At 53.9% G+C, this 27,269-nt stretch overlaps 1 protein-coding gene across 2 annotated transcripts in view; it reads left to right on the forward strand.

The window, feature by feature from the left end:
* The window catches only part of PAX5 (paired box 5), a 132,902-nt gene that overhangs the window by 81,009 nt on the left and 24,624 nt on the right, over positions 1–27,269 (forward strand). For both annotated transcript variants that reach the window (XM_042787599.1, XM_042787600.1), the window contains one exon: positions 19,949–20,050. In XM_042787599.1, the coding sequence (XP_042643533.1) occupies positions 19,949–20,050 (102 nt within the window). The remainder of the gene's footprint in view (positions 1–19,948; positions 20,051–27,269) is intronic.

The raw sequence follows: 27,269 nt of genomic DNA on the forward strand, positions 1-27,269 counted from the left end.
TTGCTGCCAGAGAAGTGCTGGAAATCTGTTGTAGATCTACAAATTGGAAGCAAAATATATAAAAAAAAAAAAAAAAAAAAAAAAAAAAAAAAGAAATAGAGAGGAAAACAGTCCAGTTAACATAAATGCTTCCTAGATTGCTTTGTTTGGCCTGTGATAACAACAAAACATCTGAGAGTGTCTGTGCAAGCCACCAAAATGATATTTCCAGGTGGGTAGAGGGGCATGTTGGCATCTGTGCGTATGCATGGCACAAAAATAAAGTCTAGTGGTGGCCTGAGCCAGGCGTTGTTTTGCCAGTTGGCGGGATTGACAGAAAGGACTCGGATACCAACAGAAACAATAGACTTATTTTACTGTCTATTGCAAAATAATACAAAACATAATACTTTTAGTCAGAATGGTAAGCTTATTACACTCTAGTTATAAGCAGCGAAGAGAATAAACAAGATAATATTCCTTAGTCCTAAAATAATATGACAAGAAAATAAAGCAAGACAAGGTAATGCACTTAATCATTACTACATAAAGTCAGGGATAGCGATTAAGAAAGCTACATCACCAATTACCCTAATACTTTACCATCATCGAGATCCACAGTCACTGGGGAGCCCTGGTTGCAGTGAGGATTTGGAGAACCTTTCCCAGCAACTGGGAGGTCCTACACCATGCGTCCACTTGTAGGTAAAGTCTCCAAAGCCACTGCAAGAGGGTCCACCTTTTATAGTGTTGAATAAACAGGTTTCAAACTTCGAGTGTGGAAACATCTGGCATCCCCTCCCTGTTGGATTTTGCCCACAGCCTGGCTAGGGCTTAAGGAGAAACCCAAGGAGGGCCATGTGTATCTATCTGGGCTTTAATCACATATTTCTCAACAGGGTCTGGTGTGTGCTCTCATGGCCTTACCTCATTCTGTCCTGGTTTGGGCTGGAATACAGTTCATGTTCGTTTTGGTAGCTGGAGGAGTGCTGATGCTCACTGAGATTTCAGGGACTCTCCAGCTCCGCGTGCCCTGCCGGTGTGCAGGCATGCGGGGGGGGGGGTGGGGCACAGCTGGAATGCTGGGCATGGATTGGCCGATATTCCATGTCATGTGATGTCATGCTCACCATATAAAGGAAGGAGTGGGCAGGAAGGTGCTCTCTCACTTCTGGGTGTTTTGCTGCGGAGTTTGTGTTTCAGGATCAGGAACAGGTGGGGTGTCGGTTAGCGGGTGGTGAGCAGTTGTATTGTACATTACCCGTTTATACTGTCACCGTATTATTTTATTACTCTTATTAAACTGTTTTTATCTCAACCCGTGAGTCTCTCCGATTCCCTCCCTGTTCCCAAGTGGGGGAGGGTGGGTGAGCAGCTGCGTGGTGTTTAGCTGCTGACCAGGCTCAAACCACGACACGTGCCTCTAAATAAAGAAAGATCAGTTGATCGGCTATGGTTACATAATGAAGTTACAACAGAGCTTCTGTAGATGAATATACTGAGATAGACTAGTAATACAATACATGTGTGGCTGATAGTACGTATGATTAGTACTGTACTGTGAGGTGTGGAGGTTCATTTAGAGGTCAGTTTCAGTTCTGGCCTGTTGCCCAGGTGCCAGCGCTTCAGGCGTCAGATGCCGTTTCTAGGGCGAGGTAATTGTTTTGATGACGGTGGTCGAAGACACCCCCAAACTCTGACAGCACCGGCCGCAGGTGGCCTGAGTTGGCCGAATACGAGATACCTGCCCAGCTGGGAGACCCTGCGCATTTACAGAGGGGAGAGGGAGGCGTGCGGCCGGCGGCTTGGGGAGAGGGCGGAGGGAGTGGTAGGACGGGGATAACTGGGGGGCTGCGTGGCACGAGGACGCTTGCTGTCTGCCCTCAGCTCGCACCGCCAGCTGGGGATGGGGATGTGCCTTTGGGGGAGGCTTCGGGGTGGAGCCGGGACCGGGACCGGGCTGGTGCTGCCGGGGCTCACCGCTGTGCCCAGTCTGGCAGAAGTGCCCATCGCTCGGCCATGGTGCAGAAATCCAGAGGATACGGATGTTTTAATGATGTTGCAGCACGTTTTGGGAGAAGGGGAATCTGTTGCAGCGTAGGAAGGAAAGCTCTTGCTTGTTTTCCCTATTACCATCTCTGAAAGAGCTCTTCCTGTAGCTCCGGCACTGGAAAGCACTGTTTTATCTATAAATAGAGATTTTATAAACCCATGTGGGGCTTTTTTGTAATGGACCGTAGTTTCTTTATGAGTTTGTGTTACAGCAGGCCAAAAATGTGTGAATTTCAGATTTTGATGTCATTTCTCATAAAAATGTTGAACTGTAATTTAAAAAAAAACCAACAAAAAAACAAAACACATAAAGCAACATGCAGTGGAAAGAAGAAAATGTTGCTGGCGTTTCTTCAAAATACAGGTTGCCTGGTTTTGACCTGCTTGATTAAACTGGCACATCTGCCAACAGTGAGGAATATCGCTAGTGGAAATCCCATGGGAATCAGCAGGGACAGGGACTGCCTGCACTGCCATGGACTTGACACCTGACTTGGAATTTTCACATAGATGTGGCTGAAAAGTAAATTCAGTGAGGACATGAAAGGAGTATCAGGATCCCGCTGGAGTTTTCCTTCTTTTCATCATACATTCTCTGCAACCATCTGAATTCCTTGAGCTTAGCCCTGTGATGACACTGTACCTTTTCCGACCACTGACTCCTAAAACAGGGTTTGTGCATCAGCAATATCCCTCTAAAGAGGGGACACATGTGGGTTATCCCCTCCCCAGCAGGTTTCGTTTCTGGCAGTTGTGGTCCCAGTCCTGGTGGCCTCCTCAGCGCTGAGCATCCTCCATGGGAAGGCTGGTCCTGGACCGCCGGGGCTTGAGGGTGTGCAGGAGGGTGGAGGGTTTGGAAGAGCGTGGCGGGAAGCCAGCTCCGGCTGCAGGGATTGCAAAGTCAGTAAGAGGTGTGGGATATCGGGGGGGGGATGTGGATGAGACTCCCTTTGCCAGCAAATCTGGTTTTTGGTGCTAAGCAGTGAGCTTGCTTTTACTCCTTCCGTCCTTGGTAATATTGTAATAAAGACGGAATATGGGCACAAACTGTTCCCAGGCACTGGTGGAGTGTTGAACAGGTCTGGTAGCTGATTGCTGCCGGGAAGAATGGTGTCCTGTGCTGCCTGACCTGCCTACGCTGGCCAGTTCAGGCAGAATGGGATGCATCCTGGTCTGGCTTGGTCCCATGCTGGTGCAGAGACGGCCAAACTGGCGGGACAGGCACTGGATCAGAACAAAGCGTGACATAAGATTTTTCCAAGCCGGGGCTTCACCCAGGCGGCAGAGCTGCATCTGGACCCCGAGCTGGCCGGGGAGCCTTGCTGGGCTGCTACAAGGATGCACAAGGCTGCAGGGGGGGTGGATGTGGGGTCTCGTAGGGGTGGGATGAGCACCCTGCAGCCTGGCACACCCTCGCCTGTTGCATAAAGGCTCGATTCTGCGTGACGAGCTCGGGGACGCGCTGCCGCAGGCTCACCGCTCAGGAGACGGAGTCTGTCTGTGCTCTGCCCGGGGTGTTCACCGCCTCCAAGTCTCGCCAGCCCAGCTGGGTTTTGGTGGGGGAAGCTCTTAAGGTGTGAGTGAGATGTTGTTGGGCCTCTTGGTGATGTGGATGGAGCAGTGCTGTGAGGCTCCTCGGAGAACGGTGGCTTTGGTGCTGGGGCGGTGGTGGAGTGGGCTCTCCAGTGCCTCTGGGCACGGTGTGGGCTCAGGAAAACCTCAGGTCGTTGAGGTGGTGGTGGCTGGGGAGCAGGAGGTGGCCCTGTGAGCCGTGACGGGGGCACCTCCGCTGCCCTTCACCCCCGCTCTGTGGCTGATCTGATCCACTGAGCATCATCTCCCTCTGGCAATGGACCCGTTGGCCATCCCTTGGGAGAGCCGCCTCCCCAGCACCTCGGCCCCCTGCCCAGGGTGGGCAGAGGTGCTGGCCCCCATGCTCAGCCCCTTGGAGAGATGCAAAGCCAACGCTCCGGTGCAACACATCACCTGCATCAGTGTTATCCCCGTGCTTCCCTCCCCGAGGTGCTGCCTGCGGACCCCCACTGAAATTCTTCCTTCCCATGGGGGGATGCTCCGAGGTCTCTCCGGCCCAACTCCCAACCTGGTGCCTCAGCAGCACGTGGGGGTCATAGGCAGCGGGGACACGGTGGTGGCACTGCACAGGGATGTGGGGCTGGAGGCGTGCGGTCACCCCTCCCCGACACCGTCCCGGCCCGTCCTCCCCCGTGGACCCCTCGGGGGGTCGGGGACACCCCACAGCTTTGCTCAGCATCGCACGTGCCCCCCCCGCGGGGAGCAGGGCAGCTCTGCCCCCGTCATCAGCAGTGCTGTCCTGAAGGGACTCTTTCCTCTGACCTTTGTAATTATTCCTGTCCAATCTTTCTTCATGTTTTCTTTTAATTATTTTTTTCCTTTTCTTCTCTCCCTCTCTTTTTTCCCCCCTTAAAATTCCGCCACTCCTCTCCAGTGTATTAAGGATGTGAGTGAAATTGATGGCTGGAATGTCTCAAGTCTTTATGATGATGAATGACTTTCACTGCCAAAGCTTTTATTGTCTGTGATTTGGGAAGAAGGGGAACTGATTTATCGCGGCCGACTGTCATGCCGTTTAATACAGTTATAAATCCTGACGCCATGACGGGCACCGTGGGCTGGGGACCTCCTCTGGCCACCCTCCCACCCCGCTTTTGTCTCCCCGCTCGCCGTCCTCAGCCGTGCCCCTCGGAGGGGAGCCGGGGCGGGTGGGGGGTGGAATGTGAGCCTGGGGGTGATGGCCGAGGGCTGCGCGGGGCCCCGGCAATGTGGGGTGCCCGACCCCCTCGTGCCAACGCGCAAACCTGCGCACGTCGCCGTTTCACCCCTGTGCACCGGGCCCTGAGCGTGATGGGGTGAGGCACCAAACGCGGTGCAGGGAAGGGGCTGTGCGGTCCCGGGGGGGAGGATTTTTAACAAGAAAATCGCGTTGGAGCATTTTTGGTCAACCCGATACTTCCCTGGGTAGGAATGCAGTGTGTTCATCACCGTAGTAAAGCGTTTCCCGTGCTTCATGTTACATGGTAGTCCCAGCTCTACACCTCATTCTGTCCTCTGGTCTGAACTCACTGGAGGACACTTTCCATAAAGTGATCCATACGTTTATTATTTTCTGAGCTACCTGGTGCATCAGTTGAGCTACCCTTCTGGCTGCGTTAAGGGAGACGCTATCTACCCACCGGGCAGCTAGGAAGGAGATGGGACTTGGAAGGACGAACTTGGTCCTGCTGCTTCACAGGGCAGATGAAAAACGCAGTTTTGTCTTAAAGTGATTTCAAACGAGGTGTTTCAGGTTCTTTCAACTAGAGAGAATAAAGTATTTCAATCTTGACAATAAAAAAATAGTTTGACGGAAAAATGCTGAAACCCGAGTATGTCAACATTTCCACAGCTTCACTTTTTCCATCACAGAATCCAGGTGAAATGCCTGATTTCAGCTTTTCATCTTACTCCAGGATAAAAATAGCATTATTGAAATATCAGAAAAATCACACCTAGGTTGTCGATCTGGACTTTGTTGAGCCCTAATTAAGATGTTAAAATCTAGAGTGTAAATATTTTTCCTGTGAGGAGCAGAAAACTGCTGATGACATTAGCAATGATCCTTAGATTGGAAATGTCTCCATCTCAGATTAATTCCAGATGCAGATCATAAATATTGATTCATGCGAGATGGAAGATTTCAGCATGGGTTTAATGCCTCTGCAAGACAGGCCGGTGCTGGAAGCTGTTGTGTTTTTTTGCTGTTTGTTTTGTTTTGGTTTGATTTGGTTTAGTTTGGTTTTTTCCCTCTGTGCTTATCTAGCAAGCTGAATGACTGATTGCCAATCTACTGCCCTCTTCCCCCTCCCAGATGCGCCGGTGAGCGTCGGGGCCGTGCCCACCCGTGTGGGTGCTCGCAGGGCTGCAGGCGATGCGACCCACATCCTCGCTCCTCGGGGCGGGTGTTGGTGGAGGGTTTCACCGGTGGGGCTTGGGGCCGGCAGGATTCCTACCGAGACGGGTCTGCCTGGCTCCTGGGCTTACTCCTCCTGCTCTCACTGCTCCCAAAAGCCCTCTGGATGTCACTGCTGTCCTTTGCAAGGCGACTGGAAACCCACTGCCTCCTCTTTCCACCGGTCACCCTGGGTGGGGAGCACGAAGCCCCTTCCCCACTGACGGAGGGGTTCGGCAGGGAGCCGGGGCTTGGCAGCCCCCCAGCTCGGGCTTGCCTGGCTTCTGGGACCCTCCACAGGCCCCCACACTCAGCCCTTGTTCCCAGGGAGGAGGAGGAGGAGAAGCAGGAGAAGGAGGAGGGATCTCCTTTCCGCTGCTCCCCACCCGCCCCTGGAGATGCTCCGGAGAGGTGCCAGTACCCTCAGGGCCTTTTTGGGCAGTTGCCCAGCAAAGTCATGTCGCAGCCCGGCGTCCCTGAGGCACGGGGACCCCTGTGCTGCTGTGCCCGAGCTGCCCACGGGCCACGGGGTCTTTTGGCCAAGGCCCGGGGTACCTCCTGCAGGCTGCAGCCTGATGAAGGATGCTGTGGCTTGTGAGCAGCTCCTGCAGCCTGGGGGCAGCTCCCGGACCCAGCAGATTCTTCGGATGCAGGGAGTGAACTGGAGGTCTGGGGGTGTGTGGGACCCCCCGCCCTCCTCAGGGCTGGCTTTGAGATGCGTATCCCTTTTTCTAACTGCTAAATAGATGCTGGACGGGCTGAACGTGTGGGATTTTCATTTCTTGGGGAGGGAGAAGTTGGAGGCCAGCCACTTCACCCCGTACATATTCATTCGTTTTCAGGAGCATCTGTGGCTCCACAGTAAAACGCTACCAGTGCTCTTGTTTCCATCCTGTAGCTCCCAGTGTGGTTTTTTTTTTTTTGTTTTTTTTTTTTTTTTTTTTGTTTTTTTTGTTTTTTTGTTTTTTGTTTTTTTTTTCCCTTGTAGCTCCAGTGCCTGGAGTCCTGTTACAGCAAGAGGGGTTTGTAATTCTTCACAGACTGATACTGGCTTTGTAGTCCTCTTGGTTCCAAAGTGGGGCTAGAAAATAGCTTCTGGGTGTATGCAAAAATGCAAGCACTGGAAAAGAAACAAAAGGAAGAGATATTTTATTTAAACATTTTGTGATAACTCAGTCACTCTCACGATTTTTGTAGTGTGTTGAACAGCTAGCTCTGCATTTGCGGGAACAGGGATCCGTCAGACCAAGAACTTTTCGAGCTGCCGATCCTCTTGGTCATCCTGCAGCTCTCCAGCAGCACAGTGATTACTGTAGAGACAGTCTCACAGAGCCTGCTGTGCTGCTCTTATTAGAAGTATTGCTGTGCTGCAGAAAGGAAACAACAATAAAGGGAATATGTTGCTTCTGCATGCGTTAAGAGCACTGATCAAACCACATGAGATCCCATTTCAGACATAATGTGCATTGGAGGGCAAAATTAGATTGAGAAGTAAATGGAGCCTAAAATTTCCATAGCTTTATTCGTCAGAAAGCTGTTTCATTGCGTGGTTTAATTCTCCTAGTTCTTTCATTCATTGCATGTAGCATGCTGGCTGGAGTACATTTTAGAAATAATGGGATGAAAAAAACCCATCTTTAATTTGGCAGTGGTTGTGAGGTGCGTAAGGGCTGTTCAGACCTGAAATGCGAGGGGATGTGAAATGCAGAAGCATGTTACACAGCAGCAGAAAAACAGCCAGACTGGCACTTTCTGCATTTTAGCAGGAAGAGGCATTTTGTTTGGGGATTCTTTTTTTTTTTTTTTTTTTTTTCCTCTGGCTTTTGCTTTTGGTTTCTTTTGCATTTATTTAAGTTCTGAGCTATTTGAAGTTGTTTTTTTTTAATTTCTATTTTAAAGTTTCGTTTCGTTGCTGCTTGTAAAATACACTGCACGATGAACTGCACTCGTCCGAAAAATCATATTTTTCTAGGCTAAGATCTGCCATGGTGGTAAGCCCATTATTTTTTATGCAAGGTTTCTTTTCACTCTCCTTTTAACATGTCTGTTTGACAGGAGGAGGCTAACTGGTCTCTCAGATAAGTAGACACATGGGGTTTTTTGCCTTTGAAGGCAACACTTGATGTCATTTCCAAACTAGCGCAGGTTGCTGAGCAGAGCACTTGATGTGCGGCGAATCCCTTTTGAAACGGTGCGAACTGCGGGTCGGTATAATTGGCACCAGTGGTGTGACCGGAGCTGGAGGAGGAGCCCGTCCCGGGCACACCTTTGTGCACCCGTGCTGCCAGGACGCGTTTCCCTGGTCAGTTTTCCTTCTGGGGCCCGTGGAAGCTGGCTTGGCTTCCCTCGCCCTGCCTCATCCGTTCACACGCACCAATTGTCTGCAAGCGTTGCTTCTCCCCGTCTGGGATGATGAGCTCTGGAAATGCAAACGGGAGGAGAGCTCTGTCCCCTCCTTGCTGTCTCCAGGGACAGAGGGACGCCAGCTCCCACCTTCACACTTTGTATAAAGAGAAGGAGTGACCAGACACGGGACTTGTTTGAGTATCTCCATCAGTTTCGGTGTTCGGTACACGGGGGTCTCGTCCTTGCGATCTCATTTTGCCCGCCAGCCCACCCCGTCCCATCTGCGCCAGGACGAGCCACCCGGGCTCTGGGGAGATGCCTCTGCTCCACACCAGTGAAGGGACCGACCCCCGGACCCGGAGCTGGCGGGGGCTCAGCCGAGCTCGGGCTGCCCCCCTCACCCTTTTTGGGGTCCCCATCTCGGGCTGAGCACACACAGGGTCCGGCCGCCCTGAGCTGTGGCAAAGCTGAACTCAAAACAAAGACTGGGAGGAATGGGTTCTCCCACCCTGTGAAAACATTCACAATTCTGACTTTTTCCGGTTTTATCTCCTATTAACACCCACCCTCCACCCCCAACAGATCTGAGGAAAGTTTAACAACTGAAAGTAGAAAACAAGGTAAAAACAGCCCAGAGCAGTGTGCACCTCTTTTTTTTTTCACCTGGACCAATTTTTGTATCTGTCCTCAGTAGCTTACATTTTACATAGCAAAGTCATTCCAAACTTGCAAATGAGATTTAAAAAAAAAATTTTTTAAAGGAAAATCAAATGTTCTAACATCTGCAGAGCTTTTCCTGGAAACTTTTGGAGTTAAAACAACCAAACGAACAGTGTCTCTGCTTGCACAAATTCCACATTTCCAGAATTCAAGCCTTTTGGGACGTTTCTGTCTCTTAATGAAGAGGTTTCTTTAAAAAAGTTTGTGGCTGGCTCTGGCAGAAAGGCAAACGTGATGTGGTCTGCCATGTCCTCCTTGCCGGAGGATGCTCCAGCGCCTGCCCGGTGCCTCCCAAGCTGCGCCTCTTGCTTTGCTCTCCTCTTCTTTTTTCTTCCCCTAATTTTATTTGATGAGCCGACGTCACGGACGCTGAACCAGGATCGCTGGGAGCGGCGGCTGGAGCCAGCCGTGGCTCCCAGCGAGGGGCCGCAGCGGCCAGCGCACACTCGGGGTTGATGGAGTCGGGATGGGGGGTGGCGCTGTCAGGGACCCCCCAGACCAGGACCCAGCTCCTGCGTCGGTCCTGCAACCGGGAGATCACGGCGTGGCGACTGAAGGAAGCCGTGCGCTTGCCCAGGGGTGCTGAGCCCCCTTTTCCTGCTCCGATACGGCACCAAAACACGCTTTTCCTGTGCACCCCCGTGCTCCATCAGACGCTGGGCCCTGCTTCCCCTCCGCTGCTCTCCAGGCAAGGACCCCGCCGGAGGGATTTAGTGGATGTGCTGATAAAATGCCCCCCGGACCGCTCCCACAAGGTCTCACCCTTCTCGTGAGATGGAGCTCCAGCGATGGATGGTTGTCCTCTCCGGAGCCGGTGCTGTTGCGCACCTGGAGGGTGGTGGGACCCTCTCCATATGTCTGCCATGCAACCCCACGCACACCCCCACGCATCCCCACGTCCCTCCGCACACGTAGCTGGGCACCTGAGACCCGACCATGCCGTGCTTTGCTGTGCCTGCCAGCCCCGTGCTGAGCTGGGCGAAGAGAAAGCTTGCCAGGCAGGAACATCTTGCTTACCGGCAGCCAGGAAAAGGTTAAATTGCGCCGATGTGTTTTAGGATGTGGCTGGTTGTGGGCCACACAAGAATAAAGGTAGGGCTGGGTTCTTGCAGAGGCAGCGTCCACCGAGGGTGTCTCTTCCTAGTCTCCACACAAATGCCCCCTCCGCTAATTTCTCTGTCTATGCGTTAAATGAGGGGCCAAACTGGGGAATTCTGACCTTGCGCGTGTTAAGGCAGGAGAAGAAGAGACCCAGGCAGACTTTGAAGATCAAAGTGGATGACAGGGCAGCTCAGCTCAAGGCTGCAGATGAAACCGTCGCCTACTAGCAACCCTAAGAAGTATGCGAAAAGCTGGGTTGTTGGGTTGCTCGTAGGGAGCGAGAGCTGCGTGGCTGCAGGGAACGAGGGGCAGGAGTTGGACGCAGCAGCAGCCAAAACAGATTGTCCAGGAGAAATGAGGGTGAGGGCAAAGCACTCTGCAGCTCCAGGACTCTCGCTTAGAAATTGCAGAGAAAACAGGCCGGTGTATTCGTCTGTACTTCTTCACTGCATTTTCGCTCTACCAGAAAGTACCGTTCTTCCTTCCTTTTTCTTTCCCCTGCCTCCTTTTTGAAAAGTGTAGCTGTGTCAGCGGGCAGGGTAGCAGAGACACCTGCTATGAAGGGCAGCTCCGGGCTCCTTCAGGCATCTGCCGCTGCCTTGCAGATGAGGAGAAAAATAGAGCCACATCTGCAACCCCTGTCTCAGTGCAGTGTGCTTAATCTGAATTTTATGGCTTTGATAGCAGATTACGGTGCCGCTGTCACGAGCCCTTACAGCCCCAGTCACGGTGGACACTGTGCATTTCAATACCTCCTCCACTAATCTTTCCCCCACTGCTCCCATTCCCTGGCTGCTAATTTCACGCAGGCACTTAAACATGATGGATAATTGTGTTCTGCTTATCAATGTTTAATTTAAGGGCTGTTCCATCTGACCTGGATGCCCTCTGCAAGAGCTATGCCTCATTATTGATTTCATGGTCACACCTGTGACATTACCTGCTTTGTAGGAAGTAGACTTTGACATTCCTGTGAGGCTTTGGCAGCCAGAGCTAATTGTCAGAAGAATAATCGAGTCAGCAAAATCATTACAGGTGATCTGTGTGTTACCACTGTTTTATCTGCCTCTAATTAGGTGCAGGAGAGGTAACTCATCGCAGTAAGCACGCCGCACTGGGTTTGATGCCCACAAATAGAGCTAGATGAGCACGGGAGGGATGTTATTCGTGAACAGCGTTGCTGTGGTGTGTCGGGGTCCTGCACTGGCGGCATCCCCTTCCCCGGCGTGGCGGGGAGGGATGCGACCCCGCGGGCATCGGGGGGACGCAAACCCCGAGCTGTGCTGGGGTGGGACCAAAGGGCCCCGGCAGTGACGACGGAGATGCCGCACGGTGCTTCCTACGCGATAAAACCAGATGAATTTTTTTAAAGACGTGACCGTCGCTGTTTTGGGGGGCTCCGCTGCCCCGTGACGCTGCCCTGGGCCGGCTCTGGGTGCGACACGCGTGTCCCCGGGCAGCGGCGGGGAGGAGGAGCCGGGTGGTGGAGCTTGAGGGGTCCTTTTCCTCCTAATTGTTGTGCGTTTAGCCAAAACGTTTTCTTTAGGATAATGATTGAAACAACAGGGTTAGCATTACCGAAATCTCCACTGGGTGAGGGATAGAGCTTTTCTAAGCGGGAGCTGGATTTTTCAGAAGAAAAGTCAGTTCCGGTAAGAGGTTTGACTGAAATTGCCTGGAAATTTGGGTTTGCTTCCCGGAGATGAAGTGGCTCCCGTAACCACTCTTTGCCAATTACTTGTTTTCGTTTTCTCTGGTGTTAAACGAAGGCATCCCTGGCTGTAAGGCAGGGGAAGCCCGTGCCTGGCACGGCGTGGAGGCTGCCGAAGCCCATGGGTGGAGGGAGTGATGCGTGTTGGGTGCTGGGGGCAGCGGGATGGTCCCCGGGGGTCCTGGGGGCCGAGCAGCACTGGTGCTGGTCCCTCCCTCTGCTGCTGGTGTAGGCAGTGCCATGTGCCAGGGCCAGGAACCGGGCCTCGGGGTCAGGCACCGTTCTTCCCCCGTCGCGCTGCGGGATCTCAGAGACGTCGGGAGGTCTTTGGGGAGGGAGCACCTGCCAAAAGCCGGCCCCGACCCACCCAACCCGCCTGCTTTTCGGGACGGGCTTGCCCCTCGCCCCGTTCCGCTTGGTGCGCGGCCGGGGTCGGTGCTCGGGGCCCCTCGCGCGTGGGGCGGTGGAGGGGGGGGGACACGCGCACGCAGGGCGAGGGGCTGCAGACCCCTGGAAGCGCCTGCCCAGCTCCTTGGTCCCCACGCCGGTTGGCGTAAACCTGCGGTTTTCTGGAAAGGCACGGAGGGTCAGGTGGAGCCGGCGAGGAGGGGGCCGCTTGGGGCAGGGCGTGAGAGGGCTGTGGGTGCGTGAGGTGGGCTCTGGCGGGATGCTGGTCTGTGCTGGGGTACCCTGGGCGGCCGCGTCGGCCGATGCCGGCGGTGAGGGCGAGCGCGGGGAATTGCCGGCACCGCCGGGCTGGGTTCCCCCATCGCTGCCCACCCGTTGGTGTTCAGCCTCTGTCTCGGGAGAGGTGGGGGTTGCCCCGTTAACCCGAGGCAGGGTCTAATCGCCGGCCGTGCTCCTGAGCTGGCCGCAGCATCGGGCCGGCTGCAGGCGCGGAGCATCCCGGGGCTCGGCTTCCCTCGGAGGAAAACCACCGGCCCCGCTATTGCCAGGGACGGCTCCGAGGCAGCGGCGAAGGGGCTCCCCCTCCCCACCACCTGAACCCCCTGCATTTTCTAATGTATCCTTTGCCGTAATTAATTACCTCTCCAGTGGGTTCATTTCTTTCATACAGTTACTGGCAATCAGTTAGATAAAGGGAAGAAACGTGTAGGTGCCCTGTGGTATTGAAAGTGAAGGGTTTTCACACTGTCAGGGTAATGAATTCTGCAAGGGTTTGAAGCACCTGAGCTTGGGGAAGTCCTCATGTCATGTGTCTGGGAGTGACAACCCCCAGTGGTTAATTACTGCCATGGATGAGAGCTGAGCTGATAGCAAAATGAGTTAATTTCATTAGTAGTTAAATTTGAAGTTAATTGGATTCACGTTTACACACAGTAGTATACAAAGACATACTTGCAAATGCTCTTTGCTGCCTTTTGATATTTTTTTTTTTTTTTTAAAGGTAGATGAAGTGAAGAATGCTTCTAAACTGCTCCCTCACTTTTTGTCACCACAGTGTGGGGACAGGAGAGTGCTTTGCTGCCGTGGGCTGCTCTTTGCCCCAGCCAGCCTCAGGCAGCTTGTCCTGCAGCGGGGTCATTTGCCGATGCCCGAGCGCTGCTTGCCACGTCTGCTCAGCGGGGTGTTGCTGACCTCTCCTGCAGCTGGTTGCAAAATAGTTTATTTTACGGAAGAAAATTTCTTATTTGCACTTTTTTTTTGACAAATGATAATTCGCGTTCAGTGCAAGCGCGCTGCCAGCTCCTGGTGAATGGAGGGACGGACATTTATTGCGTATCTTCTGTGTGCAGAGCCAAGCACTTCGACATGTGCTGCGCCCTCCGGTCCCACAGTGCCAGTTGATACTGTTATTATCCGGCCTTGTCGCATATTCTGGGTTTTGGAGTAATGTAGGATCAATTCTGGCGGGGATATGCCTAAGACTGGGAATCGCATGCAACTTTAGATCCCCGTAGCCAGCTCGTGACGGTTGTGTACGTGCAGGGGTGTCTGTAACAGAGGCGTTTGCTCCACTCCCCGCGATGCAGAGTGTCATGGTTTGAGCCCAGAGGGCAACTGAGCACCACACAGCTGCTCACTCACCCCTTCCGCCCTATCAGGAATGGCTCAGGAGTCCAGCTAGAGAGAGGGAGGGGTGCTCACTCATTTGGGCAACAGACATCACTTCAATTCAAACCCTAACAAAGACAACGGTTAACAGACAAGGTGGGACAGTGAGAATTGCCACCACATCCAAACCATTTCCCCCCACCCCTCCCTTCTCCCTGGGCTCAGCTCTGCTACCCATCTCTCCCTCTCCTCCTCCAGCAGCTCAAGGGCAGGGGATGGGGGTCACAGCTAGCTCACCACTCCTTCCTTCTTGGGAGCTGGGGGGAACCCCGCACATCCCTCCCCTGCTCCACAGGGCTCCCCTCTCACTGCAGGCAGGCTTCCATGAACCTTCTCCGCAGTGAGTCCTCCCCACAGGCCGCAGCCGTTCCCAAGCTGCCCCAGCATGGGTCCCCGCCGCGTGTTGCAGCCCTCCCAGTGCCCAACCACAACAGGGGGGCTGCTTCTCCCCTCAGAGTCCCGGCCTCCTTTAAGTGCAGCCGCCTGTCCTGGAGCAGGCTCCAACACAGGCTTCAGGTCGGGCTCTGCTCCATCAGTGACCTCCATGGGTGGCAGGGGGGCAGCCCTGCTGTCTCCCCACGGGATGCAGGGGTCTCTGCTCCAGCACACCTCCCCCACTTCCTTCTCCTTCCTTCCACTGACCTCAGTGTTCGTCCTTCTCTCAACTCCTCCTCACAAGTCCCAACCTCCTCTCAGGTTCCCCTTCTTAAATACATTATCACAGGGGTGCAGCCACTGTCACCGATTGACTCGGGTCTGGCCAGAGGTGGGTCTGACCTGGCGCTGGGGGAGATTTGAGGAGCTTCTCACAGGGCCCACCCTACCAAAACCCCACCGCACAAACCCAGCACACAGACAGTGCTCCAGCTGCTCGGGTCTGCAGGGAGCCCTGGCCCGGTGGCATGGACAGTTGTGACCTCCTGCAATTTTCTTCTCCATTGGAGAGACGGAAAGGCTGAGACTTGGAGAGGGGAAGCAGCTTGTCTGCAGCAGCACTGAAAACTGAAGACAAGCTCCCTACCTTCATCTCCAGGACGGAGTCTCCTCTCACCTTCTTGACCTCAGGTCTCTTCTGTTCCGTGTCTTTGCCTTCCAAAGAGGGGTTCTTTGCCTGTGTCTGTGTGATGCTGCATCAAGGACTGTGGAGTGCGGATAATCCCCGTACTCACCGTTTTTGTCCAAATGCCACTTCCGGCGTTACTGCTATTTTTACCGTATCTCCATCAACCTGCTTCAAACTAATCTCTGGCTTAGTTGCTGTCCTGGTGAATGGTGCACTTTGCTCTCTGGCTTGCAGACAAAGGATGCTGCAAGGAAGTGGAGTGCCACGTGTCACCGGTGTCACACCATGCTCATGCGGTGGCAGCCCATCTCTTCAGCGTCACCCCTGGCTGCTGGATGCTCTCCTGAGCCTCCAGAATATTTGTTGACACCAGCCAAAGGCTGAAAATCCTGCTGGAATTGGCAGCCTGGGCCTGGGGTGTCCCAGGTGCTGCTGAAGGCATGGAAGGGATGGAGCTTCACTCTGCTGGTGTGATGGGAAGCATCCGTGGCAAGACCACCTATGGAGGAGACAGAGTTTGACTGGGACCCAGCTGTGATGGGGGAAAGGACGTGCCTCCCATCCTGGGAAGGACACTGCCAGTCTCACCGCATCCTGATTGAAGAAGGTGGACCTATTCTTCCTTCAGTAACACAAGCACGGTGTATGGTGTGTGTTTTGAACACAGCCTCCCTCGCGCAGGCTGTCTAGACCCTCTCCCCTAAGGCATTTCTCCTCTGGGGGCTGGACGGGCAAGACTCAGCAAGATATTTGGGTACCTGAAGCTTTAGGCAATGGCCTCATAGTGTTGGCAGAAGTTGTTCCTGGAAAAATCCTGCTAGGCTCTGCTCCAGTTGAGCTTCTCCGTAGGCTGGAGCTGGCAGTTGAGCCGCTCTGTCCCGCACAGCCCCAGCCCAGCGAGGCAAGGGGGGAGGCAGCTCTGCCCGCAGACACTCGTGCCCCATCTCTGACCTTAGGCATTGAAAATAAACTATAAAAAGCCCAGAATGGAGGCAGTTAGGAGGATGTGTGTCTTGAAGGACCTTAGTCCGTAGGTGTTCATATCCTCTTGGCTGCTTTGCCTACATGAATAGGGTGGGAGCACCTCAGGGTGGAGCCTGCTTCTTATCCTCTCTTTGTGCCAGGGTTATTAGTGTTCCTCTGAAATCAATTATTTCGGTGCAGTTGAAGCTTGCCAACGTTGGGGGAAAATCTCACAGAGACGGGGATGCTCCACCTTTTTTCTGGGGGGAAGCACATCGGGTGCAGCTGAGGGGTTGGGGAGGGAGAGGGGTTGAAGCACTTTCAGCTCTGCCCTTGGTCACCTCTTGCCACCCTTGGCCACCTCCCAGCCCCTGCCCAAAGCCTGGGGGTGGTCACCCGGCTATTAGGTTTTGTCAACAGATATCAGAACATTTAATGTGGAAATCGGATGTGATGGAAAACGGACAGACCATGAGTGATGCTGTCTTGGTTTATGCAGGAGCTGATATCCTACTTTTCTTGGTGTCTCCAGCAGTGTCTCCATTGCTCAGCACCCTTGACAATGATCCTGTGCTGGGTGTGAGAGTGGCCTTGGAGAAAGTTAAAAATGTTGTAATGAGGGTGAACTTTGCTTCTGCATCCAAATTTAAGTAGATCGCAGATGCCTTTGCCTTCCCCAGTCTGTAGAGATGACATAATCAGAGTTTAATTTTGTGCGGGAGAGGAGAAAGCAGGGCAGTGACAAGGGGAGAACATTTTAATCTAAAAGAACCGTTTTCTGCCTTCATTGAATAATTAGAATTCGTGATGCCCTTCCGTAAGGGATCTGGCTTCCCCCTAGAACTGGAGAGCAAATTAATCAATTGTTTTGAACTTTAAATTCTTTCAGGATGTGGATGCACCATAAATATTCTGTAGGAAGGGCCTGAGAGGAACGGTGCGCATCCCCATTTGTGGATGCAGAGTGCTGAGGAAAGTGGGGCATGTGCTGAGAGATCGCTGCAGCCATGCCCGCGCTGCCGGAGCATTTCGGCACGGACCCCTTCACCTGACGGGGGCGGTGGGGGAAGCGGCCTTCGTGGCCATGACCCGGGGGTGGTGAGGAGCAATTTGCAATAGCTTGGCGTTCTCGTCTCTCGTCTCATCAGATGAGGGCTCATTTATTTGACGATAACGAAAGAAAGCAAGATTTCAAAATTTTATTTTTAGATCTGTTCGGAATGAAATCATGGCTCAAAATCTCTGGCAACCAAAAAAAGTTTAAAAGTGGGTTTGGCTCATGGGAAAACATTTAGTTTCAACCTCTCCGAGCTCTAGAGACTTGAAAAAACCAGTCATAAAATCAAATGCCTACAGAAAAAAATTTGACCATGAGAATCTAAGCATTTCTTCTTGTCAGTGGCACTAAAATCGACAGTTGTGTAACTTTTCTGGTTGACCTGACACGACACATTTCAACAACAGAACCTGCGCTCAGGGTGATTTTTGCCAGTTAAAGGGCTGGTTTGTGCCAACGGCACCTTGGAGCTGGCTGGACCCTGAGCAGTCCCTGCCGTGCAGAGGTTGGGGGAGCGGGGACTGTTACGGCCCAGACTGGGATCCCAGGGAGTCGTAAAGGTTCCGTCATCCCCTCGGGTTAAATGAAGGTGAAACGACACCAAAGGACTGGTTAAAATGTTTTACTTGGGGTAGAAACAGCTTAAACTTGCAAAGCGAACGTGAGCAATGTGGTGTCTTATTGATAAATCTGTAAGAAGGAAAAGAAAGGAAAGGAAAGGAGAGGAAGAGTCCAGTCACCACCCCAGGTTCCAGCGTTGTCTCAGGTCTGGAAATCTTGAGTGGTGGGTGAATACATAGCAAAATTTTCTGTCGCCTTTTAAGTTAATTTTATCAGCTGGTTTGCATACCAGACCGAGAGAGGCAGGCATTCCATGAACTCATTTCCATGAGAGATGAGGGAAAGGTGGAACGTGGGTTCTGCAGGTGCCCTGAGGGGGGACGGGGTGCACCCACCCCCTTGTCTGACTGAGTCAGTGGCCGTGCTCCCCCCCCTTTACTTTTTCCGCAGCTTTTGCTTCTTGGGCAGTTTACCCAGCCTTTCTCTTATGAATGTTTTTGTCCCTCCTTCAAGGGTACAGCTGTAAATCAGAGCGTAGGCATTCACCCAAACATCTGAATTCACTCAGTGCGTGTCTCCCCGCTTTGGGGCTTATCTAGGGAATTTGGGAACACAGCTGTGAGGGAGTGGAGCCGTGCACCCTTTGGTGCTCTCTGTGCTTCCTTCCCTTCGGCTGTCCTTCAGTCCATCCCTTAGACTGACCACAAAGGCCACAGCTTGCCAAAGTTTTCTGCGTGGATGCACGTTTTGAGGCATTAAGTCCTTCAGTTCCTTACAGGGATGCATCCTTCGGGCAAGACCCTGCAGCCCAGGGCCCCCGAAGGGGACACTCAGCTTTTCAGAGGTCGGTGCCTGCTCTGAGCCGCTGCCTCTGAGCCTGTGCCTTGTCCCCACCGTGAGGGTCCCCTCTCTCCCCCCAGCCTTGCTGGGATGGTGGATCGGGCAGGTCCCCGTAGCAGAGCGGTGGCCTGAGCAATGCAGGATGCTCACCGGGACAGGACGGCAGCAGACCTGTCCGTGGTGTCCCAGGGTAGATGCTCCCTGGTCCCTGAGTGCTCTTGGAAGGCAACTCTGTCCCAGGAGAAGAGATCTGCCCAAGGACGCTGTGGGAGTCCAGGAGACCAGCAGTGGGCTCCAGGATTTGTGATGAGGGACGGATCCTTCCCGGTGTGTTCACAGGAGCATCCCTTTCCCCTGTCAGGCCACCTGCACCTACGAGGAAGCTGGGGAGGGAAATTTTACAAGGGCATGTAGTAACAAGACAAAGGGTTAATGGTTTTAAACTAAAAGAGGGCAGATTTAGGTGAGGTGTAAGGCAGAAATTGTTCCCTGTTTGGGGGGTGAGGCGCTGGCCCAGGGTGCCCAGAGCAGCTGTGGGTGCCCCCTCCCTGGAAGGGTTCAAGGCCAGGTTGGACGGGGCTGGGAGCCCCCTGGGCTGGGGGAAGGGGGCCCTGCCCGGGGCAGGGGGGTGGAATTAGATGATCTTTACGGTCCCCTCCATACCAAACCATTCCAGGATTCTGTGACTTCCCCAAAATCCTGTGGGGACGGCGGCTGTGCCGGGGTCGGCAGGGTCTGGGCAAGGTCGGGATGTCGCTTCTGCAGTGCTTGGCCAGCGGCAGATGGGAGGGGGGTGAAGAGGGGGTCCAGGGTCAGAGGGAGATTTGGGACACCCCACAGCCTGCTTTCTGCAGGGTTATTTCCATGGAAAAAGTATTATGTGGGTGCTTGAATAAAAAGACATGTTTCTGCAGTCAAAATAAAGAGCACTACATGAGACTGCATCTGTGAATCTGACCCTTCTTCTGGCACCACAGGAAACTGTATTTTAAACTGGCTTTGCGTCTCAATGTCTTGTGTTTGTTCTTTTTTTTTTTTTTAAAAAAAAAAAAAACCAAACTGGCTTTAGTAAGAGATAAAAACCACGTCCTGCATTGTATTTATATCTCTGCAAACTGTCAGGCTGTACACTGTGATTTTCTGGAGAGATTTCTGGAAAAGTGTCATTAAGATCAGCGTTATTTCACATTTCGCTGTTTCTGACTTTACCAATCTGAGCTTTGGAGGAACCTGGGAATAGGGGCAAGCAGCCAGAGTTCAGGCGGGCGCGTTCCTCTCCCTGCAGAGCTCTGCTCTCCCCTCTTCCCATCTCTCACTTTGTCGGAGCTTTGTGGCAGCTTATAGAGAAAGCAAAACTGTGCCTCCCCTCCCTGCCAGGCTGGAAATCCCACGCTGGCCCTCGCAGAGCAGTGATGACAAATGCATGGCTGTGTTCTGGGCGCTGGGGGAGATGTAAAACCGTGTCCGCTCGTCGCGATGCTCACGTGGTGATTTGTTGGTTTGATTCCTCAGGTCGCGAGCTGGCAAGCACAACCCTCCCAGGATACCCCCCGCACGTCCCTCCCGCCGGACAGGGCAGCTACTCCGCTCCAGCGCTGACAGGAATGGTGCCTGGTGAGTCTTCAAAAAGGGGTGGTGGTGGGGGGGAGGGATGTAGGAAAAAAATAAAATAAAATAAAATAAAAGGAATGGAAAAAGATGGCAAGCATTTCAGGAGGAGAGCGTGGATGCTGAAGCGAGCGTGAGGCAGAAGCCACAGGGCCGGAGGGGAAGGGGAGGTGCGGAGGAAGAGCGGGCTCCCCAGCGCGGGGGGGTCGTCCCGCCTGTAAACGGCCAAAGCAAATGGTTTTCACTGGGATGCTGAAAGAGCCCCCGGCCTCCCCAGGCTCTTCCTGCTTGAGACAGGCTTTGCTCCAAGCCACCCGTTCCCTCCGAACACGCCGTGTCCCGCCGTGCTGTCCCACGGGCGAGGTCGCTGGCCCTGGGGGGGCTAGACGTGCCCCGACCTCAACATTTCTCTGTGCAAAACGGTGCCCACCCAGCCAGCTCCGGCGGGGACACTGAGCTGTCCTCAGGACGCTGTATTTCTGTAATTTCCTTCCCCTCTTGGAGCCTCGCGGTGGGAAGCGCCGGGCCGTGGCCAGTGGGAGCGGAGGGTGTGCGGGACCCCGGGGCGAGCAGAGCATTGGTGCAAACTGGGATTTGTCCCCAAGCTCTGCCTCCTTCGGCCTGGGCGTGACAGAGGCCACGAGGGAGAGCAGTATTCTGAGACCCAAATCCGTGTTAAAAGTCATGAATCGGGCCCCTAAGTACCATATGATTTGAAAAGTGGTGATAACCTGGGGACTCTCTTTCCCTATGGCTTTCCAAGCCCTTCAGGTGACTCTTTGGAGTCAGCAAGGTCAGGGAGTTACTGAGCAAAATCCCCCCAAACTGGGATTTCACCTGTAGTCACATGGCTCTGGGATGTGGTGATTTATTAAAAACCCCTCATAATAGGAAAGTGGGAGTTGCTGACAGTGGTTTAATGTCCAGGCTTCGTCTTTTGGCTTATTCTTCATTTTGGGCTTAGTCTTCGTTACTAGCCTTGATTACGTTCTGCAAATTGGGTTCTACCAGATCACTTATGAGTTAAGAAAAAATCTGCCACTTTATGTGTGTATTAGAGTTAGAAACTGGCTATGGAAATTATGTCACGGGTTGTGTGGAAACCGATTTTTACCCGTAAAATACAACCTCAGAAGAAGCTGCTGAGAGGGTATCAGATGCGGTTTGCGAGGATAAAAAGTGAAGACCTGAAAGCAAGTCTTGTCTGAAAAGAGCATGAGGTTTGGTCCTTGTTTCATGCCATTTCTGATGGACACACACACGCGCGTAGGCACTGGTTTTGGTACGTTTCTCCTGTCCTCACCCAGGCCGGCCTGGCTGCGATGGCACAGCCGGCTGCTTCACCTCAGGTGAAGATCAGAGCTTCCATCAGCTCCTTCGCCTGGCCACAAGCTGTGATCACACCTCAGAGCCCGGGGACCAGCAGCCTGGCTTGGTGGTGTCCATGTCCAGGTGGGTCCTGCCTTGCTGGTCCCCTCCTCTCCCGCCCAGTCCCTCCTGGGCTGGTTCTTCACCGACGCCCTCAGCTCCCCCCTCTCTCCAGGGTCATCCTCCTGCTGAGAGCGAACATCTTGAAAACCCGGGTGCGTTGGTCGCATCATTCCTGGTGAAAGTGGAGGTTTACAGGCTTTCAGAAACCTTGTGGGAATCTGTCGCCTTCTTTCGGAGCACCTTTCATTGAAAATCTGGCTGTGAGCCCCAGTCCCTTCCCCAGCTAAGGGGAATAATACTTGCTCTTCCTTCTTTTTGGGGAAGTCACCAGTGGCCAGGGTGGGATGGCAAAACTGCAGGACATGGGGCTTGGCGGTGCTCAGCCAGGGGAGGTGCAGTGAGGGTTCGGTGATGTAGAGTCGTCTGAGCTGATTTTCTCGGGTAATAGATTTTATTTTTAACTACACATAGGCTTGTGTGACCCATTATATTGAATAACTGCACTGTTCCTCTCACTGGTTCCTTTAATAACAACCTTCTGCTCCAGCTAGTGTGAAGGTCAGCTGCAATTCCTGTAGGTTCTCCTTCTCATTTAAGTGAGAATTTGCTAACTAGCATCCAAAATACCTTCTCAATCCTTCCTTGACTCCTGTCCTTTGCAGGACCAGTTTCAGAGCCCTGCTAGGGAAAGCACCACCGCCCCTGAGGGGCTGCCTGTGAACCAGGTGATGGAACAGCTCTGGTGCTGCTGGCACATCCCCGCTTGCTCCGAAATGTCCAAATCGCCGTGCCAAGGGCGCACGATTGTTGTGCCAGGTCTCAGGGATTCATTTCACGACCTGCTGCTGCCTTGTCGTAGTTTTCGGAGTCCCTGCTAGGAATGTGCTTCCTTGATAAGATTTTTAATCACTAGCCATGAATTTCTGCTAGTAATTAAGCAATTGTGTGAGTTAAGTGCTTAGAGACGTGTGAGAAATGTCTACATGATAAGACACAGGCGGTGTTTTGTTGCATGCTTGTTGCTGCTGCCATCGCTCGTGCTGCTGTGAGGAAACCAGTCCCTCGCTGGGGTTTGTCCCGCGTCTGCTGGGGGTCTGTCACTCGCCCTCGGGGCAGGGGAGACCATCCAGCTCCCGGGCGTCGCTGAGCTGGAAGCGGGAGCTGTGCGGATTCAGCTTCTTGCTCTGTGCTTATCTCTTCTCCAGCTTCCCCGCTGTTCATCTGAACGGGAGATGCTTCTCCCCCCGCCAGCCCCGGGTCCTTCCCTGCCTCTCACACAGGAACCCCTCCCCGCTGCACCTCCGTGCCCGGCACACACATGGTCCTCACCCTCAGATCTCTCCCCTTCCTCCCCTGCAAAAAAAAAAAAAACAAAACCAAAAACCAACCAAACAAAAAAACCCTGCGTATCAACAGGGAATTTCCTTTTTCTCATGGCTTGTAAATAACTACCGCGGCCCAGAGAATAAATTAATCAAATACTTTTCTCTAAAGGAACCAAACACGTGGCTTTGCTGTCAGCACAGAGCTTTGAAAGCTGGCATCACCTGAGGCTCCTGCAAACGTGTTCCCTCTGCAGGTCACCCGCCCTGCACGCTTCTCCCGCCTTTTGGTGGCTGTCACCCCGCAGCAGTGACCGGACAGGGGCTCTCCGAGAGGCACCTCCAGCAGACCACGGCGCTCTGACGGCACAGGGCACGAGTGAAATGCTGCGGTGTGGGCGGGTGGGCAGTTAGGTGGGAGAAGAAGCGGTTGGGTGGTCGAGCTCGGAGGTGTTGGTTAATGCCAGGCTCCGGCTGGGTGCTGGTGGCACGCACAGCGCTGCGGGGGTCCAGCCGTCCTGGTCGGCATCTTCACCCACAACCGGGAAAGAGCACGCCTCGGCAGGCTTTCAGATCGGTGCCAAGCCGAGGAGCGCCGTCAGTGTGCTCCAGAGTAGGGCTGTGGCGCGGAGGCACCTGGGCAGGCTGGGGGAGGAGGGTGAAATCCAGCCAAGGCAGACATAAAAATCCTGCTCCGGGGAAAGGAGCACTTTGCAACAAAACGGGCTGAGGACCGGCTGGCTGCTGGAGGGACCCTGGGGCTGCGGGCTGACTGGGGGCTGGGCGTCAGCCTGCAGCATGTGCTGGCGGTGAGGATGCCCGGCAGCATCCTGGCCAGGAGCTGGAGGGAAGGGATTATCCCCCTCGCTTGGCACTCACGGGCTCGCAGTGGGAATGGTGCAGCTGTGGGCCCCCAACACAGAGAGGCAATGGGCACAGGTTGAAAAAAGCAAGTTGTAAACCAGGTATGAGGAAAAGCCTCAAACTTTTCCCTCACAAGGAGGGTCCAGCGGTGGAAGAGGTCACTCAGAGAGGCTGTGCTGTCCCTGTCCTCAAGGGTTTTCAAGGCCAGGCTGCATGAAGCCCCGAGCATCCTGGTCTGGCCTCGTTGCTGATCCTGCTGTGAGCAAGGTCGAGAGACCTCCCGAAGCCCCTTCCACCCTGGAATGCCCCATCACCCCATGACACGGTGTTTTGATTACGGCACGGCTGAAAATGTGCTGCAGAGTCAGGAACTGACAGGCCTCTGCCTGGTACTGTGAGCAGAGACGGAGCCAATGAGCTGTTCACAGGAGGAGAACAGGTCCCTCTCTGGAAAGCAGAGATGCCAGCAGTCCACGCACAGATGGGACAGCTCTGCTCTAGACACACACACCCCCCCCCCCACCACCGTTAAATTATAGAGCCATGAACCCCCCTCAGAGGCTGGAGGGGGCTGCGCAGGCAGCCTGTCACGGGGAAGCACAGAGACTGGGAGAAATCACCCTCCGTGTTCCTCCTCCCACCCGTGACCGTGGTCTCACCCCGCTGCAGCCCCTGGCCCCTGGCTCAGCACCCCCTGTCCACCCCTGCTCCCTGCCTCGCTGCCCACCTCGCCTCCTCCTCGGGGGGTGGAGAGGGGGGAAGGTGGGTGGTCGAGTGTTGGTGAATATTCCTGGACGTGTTGGGGGCAGGCGGGAGGCGGGGAGCATCGTGTGGCATCTGTCGTGGGAAGCCACCGGGGTCCTGGGAGCAGCCACTGCCTGCCCGTGGCTGGGGCAGGGGTGCTGCTTGCCCAAAGTGGACACTTCTCTTTAACCCTCATTGTCTAGTGGCTTTTATGCCTCGGAGCATGAGAGTTTATATCCCTTGTAAATGTTTACTTTGCCTAGTGTAGCTCTCTGTATGTTCTCATTATCTATTTAGAGGTTCAACCCACTACTGATTCCTGCTAGATTCGTGGTCTCAGTACCACCTCGGGGCACAGGATCCCACAGGTTAATGAGATGCTGTATGCAGAAATTATCTCCAATAAGTTGGTATTATTGTTAGTATTTGTTCACACTGTGATTGTGCCCCTGATGTGCTGCCGCTTTAGAAACACAGAGCGGTGTTTTCCCAGCAAGCCTTCCCTTTGTCCCTGGGAAGAGCAGGCAGGAGCAAGCAGCACCTTCTCCATCCCATCCAAAACCTGCAGCCAGGAGCTCAGTGCTACCTGGGTTTGCTTATCCCTTTCCAAAGAGGCAGTCCCAGGGCTGCTTGGCTCTTCGGTTGGAGGTGGTGCTGTCTTCCACTTGCAGCTTCTTCTCTCTTTGCTGCCTTTGCTGCCTCGCTTCTGCAGGGTGGGCTTCGGGAGCGTGGCAGCAGCTAGCTGGGGGAGCACCACTGGGAAGTGCAACGTCTGCAGGGATTTTACTCCGCGACCTGCGCGGGCGACCCAGAGCCTTTTTTGAGGTGAAGCGCTCGGAAGGGACCGCAGCTGCCGGAGCGACGGCGCGCTGCTCAGGGGTAGCACACCGTTACCCTATCTCCCTCGACTTTGGGGGGGGCTGGACCTTCTGCCCACCACCCCTCCTCCCTCCTGCTTGGGCTCTGGTTAGGGCTGGTGTGGTGATGGGGACCGGCGTGGCTTGCTTGGGGTCTTTTCTTGGTCCTCCGTTGCTCCACACACCAACAGCCGGTTTCCAGCACGGGGTCGGGTCTCCCTCCCCGGGTCGCTACTGGTGTCCGTGGGACTGCTCCTGAGACCCGAGAAGGTCTGTGTCCTCGCAGGGGTGGGGAAGGCAGCGGCCATCAGCAAGGGGACAGAGGGGAGGACACGGGGAGGGGCGCCAGAGCAGCAGCAAACGATGTGCCCTCGCAAATATCTCGGGGCAACACCCGACTGCAGCCTCAGAGCGTGCCAGCTCTGACCACCACCGAGCCAGGGGCGGTTGTGCTCAGGTAGCCGCGATCGTTCACTTAAATTCTTCAGCTTTTGTGTCAGGAGTGCTGGGACAGCAGCCCCTGCTGCCTCCCCGCCCCCGTTTTCCGTTTGCCCACCTCTTCCCTCTCCCTGTCCCCGGGGTCGGGGGGGGATCCCCCACCCTGCCACCCTTTCTCCCCTCCCCGGGACTGTCATTCACCCCGTCCCCTCCTCTCCTGGCGGGCCCCACGCACCGGGTGACAGGAAAGGGTAGACTGTCCGGAATAGTGATGCTGAAAATATAGTCATTAATGGGACTCTCGAAACCCAGATGTCCTTTCTGAACACCGGTAATTTGTTTTTAATGAAAAACCATGCAGTGACCCTGAACAAATGAATTTCCTTTATATGAAGTCTATGTGCAATTACCCGACTAAAGGGACCTGAAAACAGTGACATTCAAAACTGGGCTTTGGAAAGAAAAGCATAAAAAAATAGCAGCGGTGTCATTAGCAATCTTTTATCTAGGAGGACATGCTAGTTCTAACATGCAAAGCAGAAGGAGATGATGTTGGGAAACAAAACCCGTGGTTTTCAAACGCATTTTTGCCTTGTGGCTGGCAGGTATGAACGTGGAGGAGAAGCGAGATTGTGTCACCTCTCCCCCTCGGGGCCGATTCTCCCACCCGAACCCAGCCTGCAGCGAGGGGTGCAGGGGAGCAGGAACGCGAGCCTTGTGTCGTGGTGGGGGTCGGGAGGCAGCGGTTTGGGTGTGGGACCTCCGGAATAAAGCCTGTGCCAGGTTTGCTCCCCCCTGGCACGCTGGAGACTTTGCTCGTAGTTATTTTATGTTTTTGTGTTCTGGCTCTGCCCAGGTTTAAAGGCAGCGTTTTGTGGTCGCCTGACGTGCAGCAGTAAATACCTGAAAGCGAGGCAGCCGGGAGGCAAAACACTTAAAAACAAGGGCAGAGAAAGCAAATTACAGTATTTGGGATCCATGAGGGCATCGGTGGCACTGCCTGAACCGGGTCCTCCTCCGATGTGCAGCATAAAGCTGGTACCACTTGGTTACTTGGACAGTGATGCTGTTGTGGCCAGTGAAAGGGAAAGGAGGATCAGGCCCTTTATGCTAGAAGGACCTAAAGCAAATGAGGAATAAACCTTAACATTTTTTTGGTGAAGTATAAAGTTTGCAAGTTGCCTCCTTGGAGCCTGGGGGTGACTCCTAAGGCTGTTTGCCACCTGCTTCACCTGCTTCGCGCTGTGGTTACGGTGGGGATGTGTAACTCTGCTTGTTGGATTATGGGTGCTTTCACTTTTTTTTTGTTGTTGTTGTGCTGGTATCTCTGCTTTTTGCAGCTGACGTAGCTCAAACCCAGCTGTCACCCAGCATGCCCCAAAAACACCTCTACCCCCCACAGATGCACACAGAAGCACCCATGTTTTCCACCACCACAGCCAGAAGACCTGCTGCCAAGGGACAGAAGTACAGACATTTGGCATTCTCTGGTTAAGCGAATTTACTGTTTTTTTCCCAAGTCTAGGGATGCTCCACAAAGGTGCCTCCCCACCCTTCTGTAATCTCGGA

This window comes from Tyto alba, unplaced genomic scaffold (genome assembly GCF_018691265.1).
Source record: "Tyto alba isolate M040663 unplaced genomic scaffold, T.alba_DEE_v4.0 Super-Scaffold_13, whole genome shotgun sequence".
Taxonomy (NCBI): domain Eukaryota; kingdom Metazoa; phylum Chordata; class Aves; order Strigiformes; family Tytonidae; genus Tyto; species Tyto alba.